Below are 25,418 nucleotides of genomic sequence, written 5' to 3' on the forward strand. Positions count from 1 at the left end.
TTCTAACTGTAGTACAAGCTATTCCCTCTCACTGCACATGATATAGATGCTTGGCTTTAACCGTGAAAATCTTGGTATAGATTTTCATGTAAACTACTGGAAACTTGATCATTACCTTGCCACTTTAAGGCACACTCTCATGGAATTAAAAACAATTAATTGAAATTTTGAGATTTTCATATAATATAAGTTAATGGTATTTAGATATCCCCCATCCATAACTCCCTTACTGCCACCCATCAAATTTAATGTACTCTATTATTATATAATAAGGCCTATAGAATCTAATTTATATCCCCAAATGTCCTTCACTGTGGGTCTATCCACTGGAGCCTAGTTAACCTACCAAGAATCCCATCCTTCAAAGAGATTGTCTTTCTCCCACCCAGTAGCCATTGCTGCCAAAAGTTCCTTAGGTTGGTTGATATTTCTTATCCACTTCCCCATGTCTATGATGGAATTTTGTTGGGTTTGAAGTTGCGTGGGACTTGTGCATGCTGCCGCCATTGCTGTGAGTTCATATGAGCAACTGACCAACTGTCTGGAAAACTTTATTTCCTTGTGGTCATTCATCACCTCTGGCTCTCATAATATTCACGCCACTATTGCACTCACAGGCATATCTTGCCAGGTCAGTTGTTGTAGTTCACAGGATTCCCAGCAGGGTAAAATTAATCATTATTTTTGCCTTCCAGTAGCATGCATAGCACCTTCCAGTACTATGAAAGCTAGCCAGTAGAGATAAGGATGTGAAGTCAACACCAGCTTGATTTCCCCTTGTTTGTTCTAAAACTTGTATATGTAATGTCTTCAGCAATAGGGTCTTATTGTTAAGTTCTGGTGAGTAACCAACAGCAGGGGCAATGGCCAGTATTCTTTGAAGCTTCTTCAGTAGTAAGTTTCCATATGACTTTTCCTAAAAGCTTTACTGTTACTTACCCATCCCTATATTCCTCCTCTGCCCTGTCCTCCCATTTCCCACCCCATTTAACCCTTCCTGCTTTACTATTTTCCTTTCCGCCTTTATATCACTGTGTTCTTCCAGGAAGTCCCCATCTCCATGGCCATTTGGAATTTTTATTAATATAGCAAAAAAAATTATTAAACACAGTATAGTAATATTGCATCATTTATTATTTCTTTCTAGATGGAAATTGTCTTAAAAGGCAGGAGTAGTATTTTAGATCTCAGCTAAGATGTATCTAAGTGGTTAGCTCAGTGTAGCATGTGTGAAGCCTTCAGTTCAATCTCTGTTCCTACTCTCCAAATAAATAGATAAATAAATAAATGAAAGAGAAAAGAGAAACTCCTATTACCTAACCTACTGCTTGTTATTTAACAAGGGCCTAGTAAATGGTTGTCCAATGATTTGGCAGTCTAAAAGATTTCTTACCATAAGGAAGTGAGTTACTTTTTATGCTAATTAAAAACAAGACATACAAACAAATAATATTGCTAGAAGCAGAAATGTTATGAAAGGTACACGTCAGACAAGTGTGTTGCTATTATTTGGATAAGTGAAAAGTATTATTCTGCAGTAACTCAGCTGTGGCTGCTGTATTTTCCCTTCTCAGAAGAAAGGAATGAAAGAGGCCCAAGGAAAAATTAAGAACGTATTATCATCTATTGTATGATGCAGTGCAGTATCTTATTACTTTTATTACCTTTATTCTGGTGGATTTTGATTTTTCATCAGCTCCTATCAGGTCATTTTGAAAATGAAGGTTAACACCTAATAAAAACTCTTTCAGTTCAGTAAGTTATCTGTCACGTGGTTACGCTTTCGAAACTAGAAAGCTTTATTAGAGATGTCTGGTTTGTGTTTATTTTTCCCCGTTTTCTCCCAGGTCTTGCTTTGAACTTCATTTTTGAGAATAGCTTCAAACCAGAAGCAGGGGCGAGGAGTGGCGTTTCCAAGATTGGCATTTTAATCACAGATGGGAAATCCCAAGATGATGTCATCCCACCATCTAGAAACCTCCGAGAGTCCGGTGTAGAGCTGTTTGCCATAGGTATGTTCACTGCTTGATTTGAGTTTTAAAATTCTTTCTTTGATTTATCTATTTTTATTTTGTGTACACAAGTGCTGCCTGTATGTGTGTAAGTGCACCCATGTTGCACAGTGCCCACAGAGGACAGAAGAAAGCATTGGATCCCCTGGAACTGGAGCTACACGTGGTTGTTAGCTGCCATGTGGGTGCTAGGATTTGAATATGACCCAGGTCTTCTGCAAGAACAATCAGTGCTCTTAACCGCTGAGGCATCTCTCCAGTCCTGTTTGTTTGCTTTCTGAATTACATTTATTATTTATTTTATATGCGTGTGCAAGTGTCATTGAGTTCATGTGGATATCAGAGGACAACTTGTGGGAGTCAGTTCTCTCCTTCCACCTGCGGATCCTGGGGATCAAATTTGTCAGACTTCTCTACCCTCTAAGCCATCTTGTTGGCCTATTTGTTTGTTTTTAAGACTGGGTCTAGAGATGTGACCCAGGCTGACTTTGAACTTGTGATCCTGGTGCCTCAGCCTCTTGAGTGCTGGGATCACAGGTTGTGCCAGCACACCCAGCTGCTATGTGTTGGTCTGTATCAGTAATGATCTGATTTCCATTGTGGATATAGATATACACCTCTTAATACAATATATACTGTAAATGGTGCTTTTTCAAAAGAGAGCAATTTATTCAAGACAGTGAATATGATCTGTTGCTTCTGTCTTGAAACAAATGAACCATGAAGGACAAGGTGACTCTTTTTTCTCTCCACAAGCATGAAGGGTAGGCAGGAATGGGAGCTAGAGGTCTAAAAGGGGGCGGTCAATGTTGCTGAACAGAATGAGGACATTGTTGACAGAGAACCATATCTGGCTGTATGTCTGACACAGACAATATAAACTGCAGAAGCCAGAATTCAAAACTTCAGTGAGTTAGGAAAGAGACATTTCTGCCTTTGAGAGGAAACAGAATGAAAAAGTAGAATGAAAGGTTTGAAAGGAGAAACAAGGAAGAATTGCAGATCCTTGAATTTGACTAAGTGCCCTTCACTTGACTCCATGGTCTGTTTTTCAGTCAGACAGAACAAGGAGCCAAGTCCTATAGTGACGTGTAGGGTTGAACCCTATAATATCAATTTGGCCCTTTGGTCCCCTACAAGAAGCATTGCAGATGTGCTGGGCATGGTATATGGTTACTTCCAAACAGCACTATTTTGAAAGCCAGGGACCTGAACACTTTTTAGGTCAGGCTTAGGATCTGAGACCAGTTTCCTTCCATTTAAGACGAGAGTAATGCTGACTGTCACATGCACCAGTGTCAGCATCTCTAGGTCATATGTGGAGCACAAAACATTTTGAAAAGCACAGAGTGACAAGACACAATTAAGTTCACATTTATTACCAGTTAATAATTTATAACTTCCTCTTTAGGATCACTGTATAGCTCTTTTCTAATTGTACAAGAAGAAACCACTTAGAGTCCTACAGCTATGTAATTAGAGCCCTACAACTATGTAAATATGTGCAATATTAGTGATTTGACACTAACCCTGTGAAAGATATACTTTTGTGCAAAAGAACATATGTAACATACATATAGAATACCTACAAAATATTTACATGATGCAAATTTGCTCTTGATTCAAATGTCTTCTATTTATTAGAGACCATTGAATTTCTCAATAGGAAAAGCAGCCTGATTCCCAAGCAACACTGAAGTACTAATCACAGTGGGGCAGCACATTCCTCAACAGGCTTCTGAAGGCATTAAAATTTCTTGTCATGAATGGCCCATTTAATTATACTTTACATGTTTAACTGATTTGTGTGCTGTCAATCTTCAGTCTAATTAAGAAGTATTTATCTCTGCATTTATCAAGAACATGGTGCAGTCTCTTTATGAACTTTCTGTAAGACAGTCCTCCTATCAGAAGAGAATACTTTCCATCATGGGGTTCCGCACCAATTAGAAGAGATACATTGAGCACATTATAAAAACAGATACCAGGCGTATATTTCGGTCGTATTCAACTGAAATATCCAGGGAGAATGGACCTGGGAACTCATACTATTAAAAATTTACCCAGATCTATGCTTTGAAAACACTCTCCAGGCTTGACAACTACTGGAAAACCCACTGGAATATTTCCTCTATGTGTGTTGATAAGTTTCTCCCACTTAGAGATAGATCTTAAAAGTCCCTCTGTTTATATACACTTTGTTTCATCACAGTAGGTTTCTGGTTAGTCTTTTTTTTTTTTCTAGAACTAATTTCTTTCTAGTGTCCAGTACATACTATTTGACAGTCATTGCCAAAACTATGGGAACTGTGTTAGTCCCTTTTGCCTTTCTGTATTCCTCTAACATCTCTACCCTATGAGTAACTGGAGGGTGAGATTGCCCCTCTTCATCTCCCATTCCTCCCACCTCATCCAGTACTTGGCACGCAACAAGCGCTCTGTCAATAATCTGGTGGTCTAAAAGATTACTAAGCTAACAATATTACTCTTGATATTAAAAATCAAGATGCTCGTGAAAGGTATATGGAAGAGAAGTGTATTGTTTGTATTCAAATAAGTGGAACGTAGTATCTTGTATTAACAACTGTTACTGCTACATTTTCCAGTCACAGAAGAAAGAGCAAAATAAATCCTGTAAAACATTAAGAATACATTGTATTCAAATTCACTTTCATGTTTTTATACAAAACCCTGTTTATATATATATATATATATATATGTTTGTGGAAAGGAATGTGGGTGTTGTAGCTCAGTGGTATGCAGGAACCATCTCATAACAGTTTGCAGGAGCCAGCTGTGCACAGCTAGATCATCACTCATCTGTATCTTGTGCCCTCACATTGACTGTTTGACATGTCATAATTAGGTACCTAAACTATAGAGATGTAAACACTACAAATCAGGGCAGAAAAGCTAACTGTTAAATATTTACTAGCACACTTCTAGAACTTAGACAAGCAATAAACCAAATGACTTTAGACATGTGATAGATGTGGCCCTAAAGATAATGTGAAATTTGGTCCTGGGAACTGATGCAATTACATTTGGCATTAACGTTTATCACCCTCAAGTTAAACAGTGCGTCTTTCAGAGCTGCCAATGAGAGGAAAAGATTCATTTGACCCATTCTTAGACTTGCCGCTTGGATTGTGGGTTATGGAATGCTTTATTCAAGACATGTTTGCTTGTTTACTGTGTGCCAGGCATTGTGGTGGATGTTGGGGCACAAAGATGAGTGAGGCAAATATCCTGACCAAACAAATTCCTTCTGAGCCATCACAGCCATCTCCTCCACGTTCCATGCACTCACAACAGTCAAACTATTTTATTCACAAAGATGGGGTAGCAAAAGGAGAGACTGAAAGACATGCAGAGAAAATATTTCCTAGAATATTGTCATGAGTCCAGACTTGCCAGTTTCGACTGAATGGCATGAGAAAGTGTCCTTGCCCTAAGCTTGTTGCTTCACTGTGCACTCAATGCTCTATTGATTCAAATTTGCATTCTTGAAGTCCTTTGGGCAGGAAACATCAGACAGATTTTCCTAATCACTCATCTAGTAAAGAAAATCTCTGTAGAAGACTTAAGGCAGCAGAGGATTATTTTGTGTGTTTGCTCTTCTTTCCTTGCTTTTGTTAATAATTAACGAATGAGTTTTAAAACAAAACCTTAAGTAAATTATTCAGATATTATTTGAACTTCTTTGAAATCACCTGGAAATCAGCAGTACTTTTTACCTTATAGCTTCCTGAAGCACATAGTTCAACCACTAATGCTTTGGTACTAGGTATGTTGGGATTGGAAGAGGTATAATTGGCACACCCTGCATCTAGGAAGTAACTCACACTCCCCTAGGCCCTCCCTCTAATTCAAATCTGAAGGACCTCCCTTTAATACCCTGGGATGATTGAAACGACAGGGATTTTTAAAGAAATCCTCCCTGTTTGCTGAAAGTTGAGGAAGACAAATCTCCCTTCACCCATAAAATCTAACCAAGTACCTCTTCAGTCTCTAATTCCCTTTACTATCATCAGTCATCTTCTGAGAAGCAGTGTGATATAGTAGATTCTCAATGGTACACTTACTCGGTGTGTATACTTGAGCTAAATTCATTAATTCTGTGCACCTGTATTGTGCAATGAATGCCTACAAAGGTCAGAAGAGGGTGGATTCCCATGGAACTGTAGTTATAGACAGTCGTTAGCTGCCATGTGGGTACTGGGAACCAAACTTGGGTCCTTGGCAAGAGCAGTCAGTGCTCTTAACCACTGAACCATCTCTTCAGCACTATCATTTATTAATACTTTTTATGTGTATGAGTGTTATGCCTGCATGTGTGTAAGTGCACCTGTGTCATGCAGTGCCTGTGGAGGACAGAAGAGGGCATTGGATTTTCCTGGAACTGGAGTTACGAACAGTTGTTAGCCGCCATGCAGATCCTGGGATTCAAATCTTGGTCTTCTGCAAGAACAGTCGGTGCTCTTGACTGCTAAGCCATCTCTCCAATCCCCATTTATTAATTTTTATGAGAGTATATTTCTATCTTTCCCAGATTGACCCCAAACTCTCAAGCTTAAGTGATCCTCCTGCTTCAGCCTCCTATGTAGTTGAAACTATAGGCATGGGTCACCACACCCAGCATTTAGGTGTGTATTTGTAATATAAAAAGTTCACTATCTGTCAAGACAACCAATCAAGTAGAGAACACTTTGACTAGTGAAGGCTGACTGGGTCAGGCCAACCCCAGTGTAGTTGCTTTCCAATCAGGCATCATAGCACCATACTTCTTGTTATCTTCAATGGCAGGTGTGAAAAATGCTGACGTGAATGAGCTGCAAGAGATCGCCTCTGAGCCAGACAGCACTCATGTCTACAATGTTGCGGAGTTTGACCTGATGCACACTGTGGTGGAGAGCCTGACCAGGACCGTGTGCTCTGGGGTGGAAGAGCAGGACAAGGAGATTAAAGGTAAGAGAGAACAGCACCATCCTGTGGATGTAGGCATTGCCAGGGACACAGGTCTGTCACTGTGTGCACAGGTCTGTTACCACACACACAGACACACAGACACACAGACACACACACAGACACACACACACACACACACACACACACACACCTATCACTGTGCATACAGGTCTGTCACCATCTGCACATGTCTATTGCCATGGGCACAGATCTGAAATGAGAGAAAACATCCTCACAGGTTTATCGTCTTTCTTACATGCCTGTCACTGTTCCCACAAGTCTATCACTGTGCATATAGGTCTATCACCATCGGCACAGGTCTATCACCATCGTCACAGGTCTATCACCATGGGCACAGGTCTAGTGTAGACTATAAACATCCCTACCATTTTTCATGTTGGGTTTCTTAGAACTCCTGTCTCTCCTGAGACCTGAATCATCAGAGTCAAAAGGAGGCCTACACATTGGTAGGCTTTGTGAGGATGAGAGATGCCTGTTGTGACCACTAGGTGATTTTCTCCAAAGTGTTAACATTCAGACTATTGTGGTTTTAAAATTTAATGTTTAATTTTGAGATAATTACACCTTCATATGTTGTAAGAAATAATACATAGAGAGATAGTGTATTCTCAACTGGATTCACTAAGGGTAAGCCACAGCACCATAACACCAGGAAAATGTGAACATTGATAGACTCAGTGTGAAGACATTTCCATCAGAAGAATGGCTTCCCTGGCCATTTATAACCATCCTCATTTATATCCCTCTGTCACCCTCTCACTAAACCCTGACAACCTATTCTCTATTTCTATTGATTTTTTTCATTAAAAAATATTTCACAAGTGGACTATGCAGTATTCAGCCTTTGGACATTGGCTTTTTCCATGCAGAACAAGTCCTTGGGAATTCATCTGAGCTGTAGGTGTGCCAAAGGCTCGTCCTTTATTGTGGGCTCATCTTTCCCAGTGGCACCATTGTCTAAGCATTCGAACATTCTGGATTCTTTTCAGTTTAGGGCTGCTATGAATAAAGTTGCTGTGTATATTTGTGTTGGTTCTTTCATGAATGTACATTTTCATTTCTCTGGCATAATGACCAGGAGTCCAATGTCTTGACTGTACCCTGGGTGCATGTTTTGTTTAGTTTGACTTTCATTAAGAAACTGCCAAACTATTTTCAGAGTGTGCAGAATTTTACATTCCCAGTGGCAATGTATGAGCGATCCAGTTCCTATGCATTTCCATCAATATTGCTTTAAAAATTTTTGTTTTAATTAGCCATTCTGAAACATATATAGCGATACAACACATTCCTCTCATGACTAGTAAAGTTGAGGATCTTTACACTTGCTTGTTCTTTCTGTGTGGACTCTTTGGCAAAATACTTCTAAAGCTATATCTATCATGAAGACCTTGTGCATCTTCTAGTTGAACTTTGCATATCAACCACCAGTTAGGTACAATTCTGTCGTTTTATTTCAGGGCTCTCTGACCTGTACTGTGAGGTCCATTTATTTGTCTGATTTTTTTCCCAACAACACACATTTTAAAACTTGTAGCTATATATTCTTAAATGTGTACACTTGAGTTCACTCCCTTGATTGTTCTTCTTTAAAACTGTATTTGTGTTTGTGCACTTCTCTGAGTGAGTGCGTGTGCACATGAACTTGTGCGCATTCCGTGACATTGTCTGTGTAAGAGGTCAGAGGGTGACTCTTGGGAGTTGGTTCTTTCCTCCCACCTTGTTGAGGCAGGGTCCCTCTTGTTTCTGGCCCTGCTTCCTTTCTATATCATTTGCTTCTTTGCTAAGTGTTTTCTTTTTCTTCCTTAAAAGCTGAATTTTGTCATTAGTTTCTATTGTGTTTCTAAGTGTTCATGTGTATTGAAGTGTTTCGTGATGGCTGAGCCTTTTCGTTTAGATGCTTCCTCTGATACTGCCTGGCAGAGAAAGGGAGAACATACCTCATTTTTGCTAAGTAGGGGCATAAGTCCAAGTTACTGATTTGATAGCCTTTAATATCTTAGAAGAAAAGGTCTACTTACTAGCCTGGCATTAATAGTACCTCATTTCTGTCCCCATGGTGGCCTCTATGGACGCTACCATAGGAGTGTCCTCTTACTGTGGGACAGCAGTGAAAGACCAGCCTCACCACTAGGTCTCTCCCAAATGAAGGGGAAGGAATTCCTATTGCCAGCAGGCCCCTTCTGTGATCTACATTGCTATCATACAAAGAGGTGGTGTAGGAAGGATTCCTTACTCTCTATTCCACCCTGACTGGGCAAAGGGATGTGGGTGGATATTGTGACACATGACTGTAACCAAGACAGGGTGGAAGCCCTGTTTAGCCTTTGCTGCCATGGGTAGAGGTGGACCCAGTTGTTCTCTTTAGTGCATGTCTAGATTTATTGTCTGAAAATTGTAAGTCATGGTGTGCTGGCTTTTTCCTGGTCCTTTCGTTAGAGAACAACAAGCTTTGTGGGAACAGCTTTTGTCTGTATATGTTGATGTTTCCACCTTGCTGATGTGTTTAGCTTCTTATTAGGGACACTTGAATAACAAAGAGAAAGGAAAATCTGGGATGTGACTTGGGTCCTGTGAGGCCTGTACATTTTCCTCTCTGATTTCAGTGTCCCCTTATGCTTGTTGTGTATGTAATTTCCAGAATCTTTAGTTATACTTAGAAGAAGGAATAGAGAAAAGTACAAGTAGTCTGTGTTCCTAGAAATAAATTCATCATAGATGTTCAACCTTGCCTCTCAGTGTATCATTGGTCTGCATGCTACACTTGACTCATATGAGTGCTGTATGGGAAGAGGGGTAGCATCAGGGGTAGTGTCAGGGTCCAATTTTAGGAGTCTGGCTTTATTTCTTGCCTCTGTTATATCTGGGAGTTTCATGGTTTTGTTTGGCTCATGTCTTTCTCTCTTACAAAATTCCACTTTCCCTGGACCAGATCTCTTGGGGCATCCAAGTGGTAGAATCATGAGAAAATTTCTCTGACCTTCAATGTGAGACTATTATAGATCTCAGCTTTTCCTACCTTACCCCTGACCATACATGCACACACATACACACACACACAAGCACACACACACACACATTCCTGCATATGTGCTTGATAGTAAAGCATGTAATACACCCTTGACCACAGTTATAATGCTCAAAACTGTGCAATTACCCCATTACTGTGGTTATTAAAGTTCTTTGGGGTTACTTAAAAGTTTGAGAAATCATAGAGATCAATCTCTTTATTTTCATTCTCATGTTTTATTTCTTTTCCACTGAGATTTTATATGCACCAAATCTTATAGAATCTTTTCTTTAATATGTACACAGCACATACAAAATGCTCACATAGTCTGACGTAGAGAAAGCATGCAGTGTATGCCAATTGCTTTTCCATTTTGGTGTTTAGATATTGATCATTTGTTGAATGAAGTCTTCAGCATAGAAATTATTCCTAGAAATTATTCCTTTGATGCTGGGTGTGGTGGTGCATGCCTTTAATTCCAGCAATCGGGAGGCAGAGGCAGGTAGATTTCTGTGAGATCTAGGCTAGCCTGCTTCACATAGTGAGTTCCAGGCTGGCTGGGGCTACAGGAAGATCCTGTCCAAGATAAATAAATAAATAAATAAAGAAAGAAAGAAAGAAAGAAAGAAAGAAAGAAAGAGTAATTATGTCTTCTGATGCTGAAAATACTTGTAAAAGTCCAGATACCTTCTGACATCTGAGACCTACTACTTGTAAGACCTTTACCTAGTGATTAGTTTTACAGTATCTTGATTTTTTCATTTACAAAATATGAACAGTAATAACTATTCAGAATTAACTAATACCTCTAAAAATTTCAGAAGAGTATCTCCAGATACATGAACGGTCAATTAATATTTGTTTACATTACTTATTAACAATGCTTGTAAGGATGTTTCTGAGAATTAGGAATTATGTTTTATTTTAGTTCATTTCCTAAGAACCTAACATAGTGAATGGTTTCTAATGGACACTAAAATGTTTGAATGAACAAATGCCAGAATTAATAATGGAATCGACTTTCTTACAGAGGAGAGCCTTATGGGTGGCATAACATCAGTAGTCACTCTTGCCGCTAGTGGCATTTCTTAGGATCAGAGGAATGATTAACTTCAGAAAGCAAGTTTATTTGATATATCCCTTTAATTTAGCCTCAGCCCTCGCCACCATTGGGCCACCTACAGAGCTGATTACTTCTGAAGTCACTGCCAGGAGCTTTATGGTTAACTGGACTCATTCCCCAGGAAAAGTGGAAAAATACAGAGTTGTGTATTATCCTACCCGAGGTGGAAAGCCAGAGGAGGTAATGAGAGTCTTTTTAAAACTTTCATTCTCTGAAGTCATCTATAGCATTGGTAACAAAACAGAAATGTGGGAGCAGGATATTTTTATGCTTAAAATGTTTTAAATAATTTGAAAGCTGTTGTCTGTGCTGCTTTTGTCTCTCTGAGTTATGGCATTTACCCCTTCTCTATCTCATCATCTGTTCACTCTCAGAACCCATCAAGCATGCATCTCTACCTTAGTGGACTTTTCTTCTTCATTCTTTTTTTTTTTTAAATACTTCAATATCTTTATTTTATGGGTATGAGTGCATTGCCTACATGTATGTAACAGCACCTGTGTCATGCAATGCCGGCAGGGGCCAGGAGAGGGCATAAGATCCCTGTGGAACTGGAGTTACAGTTGTTAACCACCATGTGGGTGCTGGGAGTTGAAACTGGGTCCTCTGCAAGAGCAATCAGTGCTCTTAACCGCTGAGTTGTCTCTCCAGCCCCTCTTAAAATTCTATAGCAGAGTGTGTCAGTAGCTAATGATCAGACTAAGATTTTCTTTTTTAAAAAATTGTTTTTATTGAATTTTTGTGTATTTCATACAGAACATCTCAAACAATCTTAATCATCTTTATACCCTGTCCCCACCGGCACCCTCCTTTAGCCCCCACTGGAACCCATATACTCTGTCATCCATGTTAAGATGACATAGAACACTGTGTCAAGTCAGTGTTCTCCAGTGCAAATCCATCCACCAAGGTCTAGTCAGCTTATCTAGAGTTTCTTGTTTTAGGAAAATCAGCTCTTCCTCACCCAGCAGCAATCAGCTCCCAATATTAGCTGAAGAGGAAATATTGGAAGACTAAGATGTTCATTCATCTTTTTCTATTTGGGAGTGGTCAGATGTTTCTGCCTTAGTGAATATTGTGTATTCCAAACTTTGTGGTGATATGGTGAGCTTGTCTTCTGTGCTTTGGAATTTCCTCAGCATTTGTAGAAATTAGTGCAATGGAAAGGTATCATAAAACAGCCGTGGCCAGCATCTTCCATCATGACCAGCTGTGACCAGACGTGAACACCTATTGCCAGATGATTGGGTCCTTCCCAGGCCCTGTCTTGATTCAGTGATTTGGAGGGAGTAAGCTAGGACATGATGAAATCCCCATTTCCTTTTGTTGTTCTAACCTCCGATTGACCTCCGTATGTTTCACAATGTTCTTCTCCACCACGCAGGATTTGTGGGTTCCTTTTGACTTCCAAGTGTTAGAGAAGTTGATCATGGAGTTTCAAATCATCTGGGCCAATGGGAAAAATAAATCAAAGCCTTTTCAATGGCTCTATCTTTCTCATGACTAATAAATACTTCCCAAAGTTTCTTGGAAAAAATTACATCTACTATTATTATGTGGCCACGAATAGGATGATTATTAGCTCAGGAATGACACAACCATAATTAGATATGAAATAAGAAATGACTTTGGATGCATTCCATAAAAGTGCATGCCTTTATGCAGAAACACAAGAATTGATTGCTACAACAGAAATGAAGATTGACACAAATAATAAAACATTTAATGACATGTTCTTGCTGAGCTACTTTTGCTTTCCGGGGTCAGTTCTGCATGTGAGATATTTCATCCTCTCCTCCCTCATACTGTCCTTTCAACAGGTGGTGGTAGATGGAAGTGTATCTTCCGTGGTGTTGAAAAACTTGATGTCTTCAACTGAATACCAGATAGCAGTCTTTGCCATATATGCTCACACGGCTAGTGAAGGCCTACGGGGAACTGAAACCACGTGTGAGTGTTTAACCCCCCATCCAACTTCTGACATGTCCCGCATTGCTTAGGCACCCGTTCCTAAATTGGCAGTTCAGAAATAGACACTCAGATTGAAATTCACAGGAAGTGGTTATCCTGTTGTGTGTATGTGTTGAAATGGAAGTTATAAATCTACACCAGAGACAGCATCTGTGGTGGTGAAGGAAGCAGATTCATTCATTTATTCATCAAACCAATTTTTAGGAAGATGCTTGCTATGAACCAGATGTTGTGCTAGAATTTGTTAGAAATAGAGAAGAAGCTTAGTGCCCAGGAGAATAGTAAAGGGAATTACATTGCAGTTCCCTTCATTATTCATATCACTATAATTTTTTAAAACTTTATTACTTTTATTTTTATTTTATGTGTATGAGTGTAATGTCTACATGTGTGTAAGTGCACCTGTGTCGTGCAATGCCTACGGAAGTCAGAAGAAGGCACTGGATCCTCTGGAACTGGAGTTACAGATGGTTGTCAGCCACCATGTGGATGCTGGGAATCGAACCCAGGTCCTCTGCAAGAGCAGCCAGTGCTCTTAACCGCTGAGCCATATCTCCAGTTCCCTCTTATTGTAATTAAAACAAGCATCTGAATACTGAGAATTCCACTGGGCATGACCATGTTTATACATACACATACTACATGCACACACACATACATGCATAGAAAGAGGTACATGCTCAGAGAATCACAGCAAGAGATAAAACCATCATTCTTTTAGTCGTAAACACTGCCTTCCTATTGCACGTGAGGCACTATGCAAAATTGTCCTAAGATATCTGTATCTTATATAACACTCATAATGTAAGCAGCACTAAGAACAAAGCACAAGGGCTGAGGTGTTCATAGTCTGTCTGCTGCCAGGTTTGTGGCTGGGAACAACCTACAAGACTGGTGTGGATAATTCTGTTTTGCAGAAACGTGTTTATTCTTTTCTTGAATTAATTTTTAACTTAGCATGCAAAGCAATGAATTCATAATAGCATTTTCATACGTATGTGTGTATTTTGTTCTAATTCATCTTCTCCTCCACTGGCCTTCTCCATCCCACCCCACTTCTAGCTGGTCCCTGTCCCTCAAATAGTCTCTCTTTGCAGAACTATTCTAATGACATTTGTCCTCTCATAGATTTTTTAGTCTACTAAGAGCTGGGTCTGCAAACCAGGACACTGGAATATATCAGTGCCATGAAGTTGTAGAGGCTCCAAAAGAAACAGGAACAAAGAGCTAGAAGTGTGAACAAAGTGCTGACCTTGACAATGTGGTTAGAAAAGCAGTACGGTCATAATGAAGGCTCTATAATTGTGCTTAGGAAGAACAATGTTTCATTTTTTTCAGTGTCATCGTTTAAATGTTGACCTTTGAACTTGCAGTTCATCCTAATTCTTTTCTCACATCATCATCATTATCATCATCATCAGCTCTTTGAGACAGGCTGTCACTCAGTAGCCTCAGTTGCTCTTGGACTTGCAGCAATCCTCATGCCTCAGTCGCTTGAGTGCTAGGATTATGTTCCGTAGTCACAGTGCTTGACTTTTTTATTTATTACCCCATTTTTCTAAAGGACAGTTGTAAATGAATGTTAAAAAGAATCTCCTCTTGCAGCTGCCTTACCCATGGCTTCCGACCTCGAACTGTATGATGTGACTGAGAATAGCATGCGTGTCAAGTGGGATGCGGTGTCTGGGGCCACAGGGTATTTGATCCTCTATGCACCTCTCACAGAAGGTCTGGCTGGAGATGAAAAAGAGGTAACTTCCTGGTACCAACTACAGTCTTGAGGTTTTTGTTTTGTTTTACTTAAAGATAAAATTTTGATTGTAAAAATTGAATGTAAAATTTTAAGAATTTTACAAAAATAAAAGCATAGATGCTAATCCTACTTCCTCTACACAGCCACTATGAACACTTGTTTACTATTTTGAAATGCTAACAATTACGTCCAGGACATTCCAAATGCTAGTGACCAGTGAGCCACATCCTTGGCCCTATTAACATTTACTTAACAGTCTTTTTCATTGCATTTTATGTTTATTTATTTACTTATGGTGCTAGGAATCAAATCCAGGGCTTTTCACATGTTAGGTAAATGGTCTAGCACTGAGTTGCATCCTTTCAACCCTTTAGTGTATCTTTTCAAGGTGTATTTTTGTTTGAACTATGCACATGTGTGGAAACACATGCACATGCACATGTGTGTGCATTCACGTGGAGGCCAGAGTTCAACTTTCAGGGTCTTCTTCAATCACTTTCCATCTTATTTTTCTTATTTTTTTATTTTATGTGTATGAGTGCATTGCCTGCATGCATGTAAGTGCACCAGCATCATGCAATGCCCGCAGAGGTCAGAAGAGGGCGTCAGATTCCATGCAACTGGAATTATGGACGTTGTTAGCCACTATGTGGGTGCTGGGAATCGAACCCAGGCCCTCATGCTTACATGGCAAGCACGTTACCAACTCAGCCATCTCCCTAGCTTCAATAGGACTTCTGATTGCCTCTATTGCACTTTATGAATATTTGATTTTCATGTGATTTATTTCAACCATTTTTAATTTATAGGGAGTGATTGATATAATGCAGTCAGTCATTCAAGAGAAAAGGGATGTCCTGAGTCTGACACTCAGAAGTGCCTTGACTTCTAGAGTAGATCACAGAGGCAATTTGGAGCTTGATTTTCTACACTAAGGCCTGCCTTCGATAACTGAATTCCTTAGTGTCAAAGTACAGTGACTCTGAGTATCAGGAACACAGCACTGGTGACATCTGTTCTCTTATTTTCAAAGTTTAGATTATTTTCTCCATTTGTATTTTCAGTTGGTCTGAGTTATTTTAACAGGAGAAAGATTTCAAATTGGTGTTGGAGAGACGCTCAGCCTCAATAGAAAAAGTAAAAAAATAAACGAATACTAGTCACAATCAAGAGATCAGCAAATTTTGGGGAGTATGATAATGTAAAGCAGGAGAAGTGTGTGAGAAAATGATCTTTCCTCTGCTGCTCAAGGCATGACCGTTAGTGTAGCTGCTTTGGAGAATGTTTGAAATGTTTTATTATGCTGAGAAAGCATGCTATTTTAAAGATGTGTGTGCATGTGCGTGTGTGTGTATGATAAGGAAGTATCTTGAAAGGGATCTCTCTCTCTCTCTCTCTCTCTCTTTCTCATTGAGGCAGTAGCATCTAATGCCCAGGCTGACCTCCAATTGGCTATGTAGCTGAGGATGACCTTGACCTTCTTGCCTCTACCACCACCCAAGTGCTAGTATTATAGGTGTGTGCCCTCACACCCAGCTTGCAATAATTTTCAGTGAAATAGTTTTTCAGTGGAAAAGAATACTGCAAACAATAAACATGGTCATCTGCAGAGAAATGAAAGAAGGGGTGGTATTTTTTTATTATTTTTTATCTAAAGATTTTTTTTGTGTATTTCATACAGAACATCCCAAACAATCTTACAATCTTATTCATCTTTATACCTGCATCCCAAAAGGCACCTTCTCATAGCCTCCCTCCACCCCTACTGGAGCCCATATACTCTGTCATCCCTGTTACTGTCCACTGTGTTATCAGTGCCCCCAGACATTAGAGGGTGGTATATTTATAAAAAAACACACAAAGGAATTTCTAATATAATATAATTTCTAATAGCTATGTCCTCATATACACCATAATTGTAAAACATATTGACAGAGGAGAAGACAAAAATGAGTATATTGATATGGACTTGTTTATGTCTGTTGTTAAACACTATTGAACTATACATTTTTAGGAGATGAATGCATGTAAATATAGAAGTTAAAAACGTATGCCAATATTAGGGCAAATGTGATGAACAGAAACAAGATTGAGAAAGAACTTCTCTCTTATCTGAATATATTAGCTCTTTGTAAAATAAGATCTGATCTCCATATGACAAAATTTTATATTTATTAAGTTTGAGTAAGACGTGCATCGAATTGTGTTATGTTGTTTTTTGTATAGTTGTTGTATGTGTTGAGATAGTTAAATATTTAGAAACTTGCAACCATGTGACCGGAAACTTTTTATGGAGATACTTTTCATCCTTCTAAAATATGAAACTATCTTGGCACATATTTGATGTTCAGCTGTCATATAACCAATATTATTGACTAGTTTGACTAACCCCCAAAATAAAAACAATGTTATCCCAAAACAGAGAAACAAATTCCCAAGTTGGGTGTCAAGGTGAGCATATCTCTTAGGGACACCTGAAAGGACTTGCAATCATTCTTAATGGGCCCCTTGTTAAATGGGGGTAACAAAACTGGCCCAGTGCAATGAGCTTGAAGCAAAGTCTGGGCACCCAGCCAGAGGACTGGTGAGAATTAGCAAGCAGTGACTGATGCCCACTTGGTCTTGCCTCCAGCCCAATGGCCTGAGGCACACATCTCTAGAGAGTATTTCTACTTCAGTTCCACACCCTCTCCTGGGAATCAGACAGCAGCATTACTACTCCAGCTGCAGCTGCCATTTGTCCAGCTGTAAAGTTTTGTCCCAACACAGCATACAGGGACATTCAGTTTTATGTGGTTCCATATTATCAGTTCCTAATGTAAAACAACGTGAAATAATTTAAAAAGTCTGGCTGAAGCCTGTTTTATGGAGGAGTTGCAATAAGACATACAGTCTTATTCCAGGAAGTGCCACTTTTATTCAGTTCCACTCTGGTCGTCAGGAATAACATACACTGGAAAATGATTTACTTGCATGTGTTCTTCTCAGATGAAAATTGGAGAGACCCACACAGACATCGAATTGAGTGGACTGTTCCCCAATACAGAATACACAGTCACTGTGTATGCCATGTTTGGAGAAGAAGCCAGCGATCCTGCTACAGGGCAAGAGACAACCTGTGAGTAGGACAGTGATTCACACAAAATGCCATCACAAAAGCCCAATTAAATGTATGGGATTATGAACTGGAAATACCAGTTGAGGTCAAAACCCTGAAGAGGTCATTGAAACATTGGATAACGTATTAATTTTTTAATTATATTTTTACTTGTCATGTGTGTGCACATATGTGTGTATATTTATGCATGAACAAAGATGTACATGTGGAGGTCAGAGGGCAACCTATGGAAACTGGTTCTCTCCCTCTACCATGTGGGTCCTGGTGATCAAACTCAGGTTGTCAAGCCTGGCAACGAGTCCCCTTATCCAGTGAGCCACCTCGCTGGTCCTGAAAAATGCATATTTTATTCAGGGGAAGGAAAGTCATTCCTTTTATATTGAGCTATTAGAAGCAGTTTGTGTGTTAGATCTGAGCTTTAGCATCCTCCAGCATCCTCTGTCTAAATCCGAATGTGCTAGACCAGAGCAGATAGGGAAGAGCTTTGGAAAGCTCTGGAATCATAGCAGGTAACATAGGAATCTCAGCTCAGGTCATCTTTTAGCTGATTGACAATAGAAATGTTGTAAATTCTTCCTCTGAAATGAAGAACTATACCTTAAATTCCTGGATGATATAAGATAATACAGTATTACATATGAAATCACTTAGCACATAGTTACTCAATATCTGTTTTACACTCATCAAAATTAATAATTTTCTCTAAAACTGTTTGCTGTCCTTAAATGAGTCCATTATTACTATATAAGAACCAGTATATTTTAAAATGAAATAGAGATCTTTTTTGGTTAAAAACTCATTCAATTTTATGTCTTACAGGGTTTATACTGAGTTCAATTTTGTATAACTGTATTAATTCAACTGTGAACCTAAACTTTTTTTAGCCACTTTTGAAAGAGATGTATCTTTTCTCTGGAAATTGTTATTGAGTATGTTAAAGCTGTAATGAAATGCTTCTTCTAAAAAATAATAAATAAATAAATGAAAGAAGAAAAAAATTTATTGGCAAGGCTAATTTTGACTTTTCTGCTGGTGTGCTAATGATTGAACCCAGGGCCTCATGCATGCTAGATAAGCACTCCACCGCTGAGACACGCTTCTACTTCACAGACTAATTTTGATTAAGCATAAGGAATTCATAATATTTTAAAAAATTGTATATGTGTATGTGCTGAAAATATGATGTTAGATTAAGTACTTTCATGGTATAAGGTTTACCATGGGCTGTTTTAAATATGACTCTGTTCATGAGGCTTTGCACTTATGTACATGCACAAAGCCTTGGGGACTTTCCCACCACTCTGAGCCTTGAAAAGAGATGAGTAACATGTCTTCAATAGTGCTTTGTCTTTACAATTCTGCTTGAGGCAAATATAATAGAAGCTTAATGATAAGGAAAGAGGTTTTCCCACATCCATTTTTTTGTTAGTTGAAGCTGTGTTCTTCTTGCTCTTCAAAGAAAGGCCAATGTAACTGAAATATTAAGCCCAGGAGAAGAAAGGAATTGACTCATATCAGAAAGTGTCTAATATATCACTTGAGTGAATTTGAAAATCTATTTTTAAAAATTCCCAACTACCTGTCCCTAAGAATGTCCATTTATCTTAAAAAGTGACATCCCAGGAACATGTTCCCAAGCACTAAGGACAATAGACTATCCTGCCTTATCACCAAATATAATTGGATTCTGGAAAGATGTAGGGCTTGCATGGTACTTAATGACATCACTTTTGTATTTCCTAAATTTTCTTTCTAACCCCTTAAATATTGAAACTCCTAAGAGTGTTATAATATCAAACAACCAGTATTCATGGAGTTAATGAAGAAAAATTGGACTTTGGAGTTAGAAAACATTATGTATCATGACTATGACAAGTGTTGTAATTTGTCTTTAAGGTTTTTATTGTGTTGGTTCCAACAGCAATATTTGAGGGGTGTGTGTGTGTGTGTGTGTGTGTGTGTGTGTGTGTGTGTGTGTGTAAAATTAGCACAAGATTACTATTGCCAGCTCTATAATCAATCAACTGCCAGAGTTAAACTAGTTCTCTTGTGTCTAGTGACTGTGACTTTGGCTGAGTTACATCAGTTTTGTCATCAGTAGAATGAGGATAATTGCAACTCGTACAGTTCAACATTAGGATTTAATGAGATAACATGATACTTGTTAGGTTAATAGAAGTCACCTAATAGATGTTGACAACTATTGTTTGCATAAATCTGCAAAAGTTTATGAAATTCTCCAGAGCTATAGACAATTCTTATGCAATAAATCAGAAGAGGAATCCTGAGAAATTAAAAATCTCTGGACCTGGCAGGCAGGACCCTGCAGAATTACCAAGGCCTCTTTAAATAATTTTAAAGATCAGCAATGTCTTCTATTTAATCTCAGATAATCACTGTGATTTATCCAGTCATTAACCAATGGTTTTTTAAAAATAAATTTAAAGAGTACTTGTAATATTGGAGCTAGAAATTGAGCAAAATTAAACCAAATCCTCCAAGTCCTCTATGCTTATACAACATTGCAGGAAACAGCAAAAAATGTGCAGTGAAGGCAACACAGCTGGGAGGAGCCAGAATGTGTGGTGTGGAAGTTATTTACATGAAATCATCATGGGGAACCTCACCAAGAAACCAAGAAGTTGCATATCATCAGAAATCCCAGGAAAGGGCAGTGGCCTGTGTGTGTGTGTGTGTGTGTGTGTGTGTGTGTGTGTGTGTGTACTTGCAGGTGTCAGCATGATGGCAGCAAATGGCGTAGGTCCGTAGGTCAGGGAGAGCATGGTAGGTGATGAGGAGCAAGGAGACAGAGGGCCAAGTGGTTGTTGTAAAAATGGAGGGAATTAAGTGATATGTGGTTGATTTTTTTGTTAGAAGAATGAACTAATCTGATAAGTTTGTAAAGGTGTCCACTTAAGAGCAGGTATAATAGGGAGGGGAAAGATGGAAACTGGAAGTGCAGTTGGGAAATCACTGACAAAAATCTAAGCCAGGGTCGTGCCTTCCTCTAAGTTAGCTGCAGTGGGAGGGAGGTGTGGTCAGTTTCTGGGTACCTTGCAAGTGGATCATTCAAAAAGAGCAACCCAGGCTGAACCCAAGGCTTTTCAACTGATTGGTGGGAAGCATAGGTTTTCCATTAGCACAGAAGGAAAAGACTGGGCAGGTGGCAGGAGTTAGTGGAGGTCTTGGCAGGTTAGTTGGAATACCTTATGGTTATGGAAGACAGCTTCTTCCTCATTTTACACATGGGACCTTGTGGACCTGAGAAGCAAAGTGGCTTTTCTAAAGTCACATGGTAGTTAAATAGAATAAGTAAGACTTGATTTTAGGAGTCCTTGTTTTTGACCCCCTAGATTTCTTATTTCTATCATGCCACAGTGAGAAAAAAGGCCCCCCAAATCCCCTAAATCCTATTCCTTTTAAGTATGTGTAATTTTCTAATGCAATTCATTCTCCACAAAGAAAAGGTTTCCTTGTTAATTAGGCAACATTATTGATTTTTTAAAGCCATCTCGGGATTATATCTAGGTGACATTTGTTTTTCTGTAAGAAATAGTTCAAGGGGCTGGAGAGATGGCTCAGCAGTTAAGAGCACTGGCTGCTCTTGCAGAGGACCCACGTTTGATTCCCAGTAGCCACATGGCAGATGACAACCATCCATAATCCAGTTCCAGGGGATCCGATGCCCTTTCCTGACCTCCGCAGGCATTGCATGACATGGATGCACTTACATATATGCAGGCAGTACATAAAATAAAAAATAAAATATTTTTTAAAAAGAAATAATTTGAAAGACAAAGATGCTGTTTCTTGTGTTTTTTATTTTAAATGATTTTAGTTACTTAATATTTTAATCATGGTCTATTCTGTTTACTGCTCAGTACCTTTAACTCCACCAAGAAACCTGAGAATCTCCAATGTTGGCTCTAACAGTGCTCGGTTAACCTGGGACCCAACATCAAAAAAGATCAGTGGTTACAGAATTGTATATACCAGTGCAGATGGAACTGAAATCAATGAGGTAAGTTGTGGAGCAAGACCTTTTTCGGTTATTGTATGTTTCCTATTAATTATGGCTTCACAGTCAAAGCCCAGTGGATTAAAACAGCACTAGTGATTTATTTCCTTTGATAGTTTTTGTGGTTCAGGAGCAAGAGATTGTGTGCACATGTCTGGGAGTGAGGGTCACACCTGAAGATGTAGACAGGTAGTGGTCAGAACTGGCATCATCTCAGTGTCTTCCTATATTCCAGTGCTTGGCCTGGGGAGGTTGGTGCATCTGGAGGCTGGAGTTGACATCTGTATCTCTAACTGACTCTACATGTGAGGTCTCCAGCATTGTAGCTTTAGGGGAACTGGCTCAAGAGTTCCATGACACATGTCTAGGGGGAGGAAGTCTTAAGTGCATCACCTTTAATGACCTAGATTCAGAAGTCATTTAAGTTGGGCATGATGACACTCACCTGTAATCACAGCACTCAGGAGACTGAGGCAGGAGAATCTCAAGTTTCAGAGCCAGTCTGGACTCCATTGCAAGACCATGTCTCAATTTTTTTTTGTTTTTTTTTGAGACAGAGAGTCACTATTTAGTCCTAGCTGGCCTGGACTTACTATGTAGACCATCCCAGGTTGGCCTCGATCTCACAGTGATCCACCTATTTCTGCCTCCCAAGTTCTGGGATTAAAGGTGTATGCCACCATGCCTGGCATCTCAAAAATTTTTAAAGAGGCATTTGATATGACCTCCACAACATTTTGTTGATAGAAAATGTCACAAATTCCTGTCTAGATTCAGTTCAATGTAGGGAGAAACATGGATCTCACCTGCTGTGAATGGCATGGCAGTCACATAGAAGGATCCTGTTTGACAGGAAATATACACTGATGTGGTCATCTCTGAAGAATACAGTCAGTCAAGGAGGATGGGAGTGGGAAAGTGTGCATCTTCATGAATGTATCAAACTAGACACAAAATGTCGTTTATCTTTCTGTTCTTAAGTAAACGGGTTCTTCAGGAAAATGAATTTAAAAATAAATTCTGATTTAGAAAAGAGTTCGGCTTTTGCAGGAAGATACTCCCAAATAATGGCTCTTAGGAAAACCCATGAAAATATAGTATCCTGTGTGTAGTGACTAGCACATTCAGGAACTCTTCCCTTAGAAATATATTTTAGCAAGATAACAAAGTTGTTTTTGTGACTTTTTCTTATCTTGGTCCAGGAAGCTAAGACAAAGAAGGAAATATGTTGAATTATATCATTTTTGCTTTATGATCAAACAATATATTTATTTTCATATGTATAAGTGTTCCATAAGGGCACATTTTCTAACCTATGGAAATAATGTTCAACTTCTCTTCTACCTTCATAAATCCGAAGAGTGAATAATGCTGATGAGCCTGGGGTCACTGGGGTGGGTTGTTTTACGTTTCAATATAATAGCTCAGAACAGTAAAACAAAGCAGAAATCCCTTTTCTATAGGTATTTCATTATCACTAGTAATAAATTACTCTCCCAAGTGTTGTACACTTTGCTACACAGGTGGATCAGACAGATAATATAAATGAGAAAACATAGTATAGAATCGGACACACCTGCAAGAGGTGCACGCTCAGTTCTTTCTGAAATATCAAGCTAAATTAACCTAAATTTTGAGTTCCCATTTTTATGCCTAATAGATTATCTGCTGAAAGAAAGACAGTAATTCAAGACCACTGGCAAAAGACTAGTGACAGGGAAGTGTCTTGGGGAGGTAGGGATGAATGTGATGGAGTGTGTGTGACTACTCGAGACACTGCCAGCCTGAGCTGCTGCATGGAAACGGGGGGAGGGCACTGTCAGATTGTGGGACTTCTGGAGAGATGCCAATTTCTATTTTTATGCAAAACTCACCGATATAAAAATTGAGATGTTTTGCTGGAGGCATTTGACTTTGAAGATCTAGAGAATTCTTGCTGCCGTGCAGAAAGCCAAGGGAACACAGAGCCCCTGAACTGCTGGCCATATTTTAATTGATAAAGTCAATTATAGAGGGTTCAGAAATATAGAATTGTATGCACCTCAGAACTCTGTAGATGTAACTGACCTCCTAAGTCTTGAGAGTGAAGAGCTCTTACTATGTGACTGTTCACCTGGAGCTTCATAAAGGGCCAGACACCTAGAAAAGGTATCACTCTATGTTAAGACCTGTGGTCTACAGAGGACATCCTCAGGGTACTGAAGTGAGTATAGAATAACCCTGTCTACAACCAGCACTTCAGGATAAATGAGTCACATCTTCTTTGGGTGAAGAGGAGCTTTTAAAGATATTTTTTTTCCTGATGAAGTGTGCACACTTATATAGCTGGATTTCATTTTCTTTTGACACTAGTGATTGAACCTAGAACCTTGCATGTACTCTGCCTCTGAAATGTCTTTCTATTGCCTTTTATTCTTTTCCTTCCTTCCTTCATTCCTTTTTTCCTTTGTTTTTTTCATTATTTATTTAATAACTATATAATTAGAAGAAGCATTTCATTACAACAGCGTTGACGTATTCAATAACAATTTCCAGAGCAAAGATGCATCTCCTCCAAAATTGGCTATAAACATTGGGCAAAAACCAAATGTTTGAATTAATCAGTTATACAATATTGTTCTCTGTATAAGCTCTATAAGGCATAAAATTGAATGAGGTTTTTAACCTTTAAAAAAGACCTCCATTTCATTTAAAAATATACTTTTTCATGCAGAAAAACTCATTTTTAATGCAACTAACACTTAGATGTTTGCACAATGCGTCTCTAATCTCTATATATCTGATTATTACTAGTCATAATCAGTTACTTTCTGAGATCCTTGGCACCTGAGCATGGATATATATAGTCATCAGGTAGATTTCAACGGTAATGTTTTTCACAACTGTCTAGTAACTCCAGTTCCAGGGGATCTGACAGCCTCTTCTGTCCTCCGCGGGCGTTGCATGACACGGATGCACTTACTTACATGCAGGCATAACACTTACACACATGAAATAAAAATAATATTTTTTAAAAGTTGGAGGGAAAAAAAGGTTTTTAAAAGCTGAGAGTAGAACTTAGCTTTACTGTGAAACAACAGAAGCTCAAATTAAAGCAAAAAAAAGTAAGTAAGTAAAATTCCGAGTGGGAAGATGTTCTAGAAGCAGGTAATGATGACCTCAAAAGAGGCCAATAAGAGAAAATTTAGAATTTGCAAAAGATGCAAGAAGAATATTTAAAACAGAAACTAAAGACCATGAGAATTCAGCCAACACATGCATCAATGTGTCCTATACATTGCAGGCTGTGCAACAAAAATCACAAACACTTGCTTTCAAGGAATTTATAATTCAGATGGGCGCACCTACATTCAAGAAAGTAAAAAAAGTGATACAACTATTTATATGTTGGCGGGGGGGGTGTCTACTGAATCCCTAGAGGGAT

The 25,418-nt window shown here is 39.0% G+C and overlaps 1 protein-coding gene across 1 annotated transcript in view; it reads left to right on the forward strand.

Annotated features, from left to right (window-relative positions):
* Col14a1 (collagen type XIV alpha 1 chain) overlaps nucleotides 1-25,418 on the forward strand; it is a 241,977-nt gene that overhangs the window by 86,040 nt on the left and 130,519 nt on the right. The window contains exons 8-14 of the mRNA XM_029565850.1: nucleotides 1,848-2,012; nucleotides 6,819-6,980; nucleotides 11,163-11,314; nucleotides 12,955-13,084; nucleotides 14,711-14,856; nucleotides 17,847-17,976; nucleotides 21,858-21,997. Of these exons, the coding sequence (XP_029421710.1) occupies nucleotides 1,848-2,012; nucleotides 6,819-6,980; nucleotides 11,163-11,314; nucleotides 12,955-13,084; nucleotides 14,711-14,856; nucleotides 17,847-17,976; nucleotides 21,858-21,997 (1,025 nt within the window). The remainder of the gene's footprint in view (nucleotides 1-1,847; nucleotides 2,013-6,818; nucleotides 6,981-11,162; nucleotides 11,315-12,954; nucleotides 13,085-14,710; nucleotides 14,857-17,846; nucleotides 17,977-21,857; nucleotides 21,998-25,418) is intronic.

This window comes from Nannospalax galili, unplaced genomic scaffold, assembly GCF_000622305.1.
Source record: "Nannospalax galili isolate Female #2095 unplaced genomic scaffold, S.galili_v1.0 scaffold17, whole genome shotgun sequence".
Classification (NCBI taxonomy): domain Eukaryota; kingdom Metazoa; phylum Chordata; class Mammalia; order Rodentia; family Spalacidae; genus Nannospalax; species Nannospalax galili.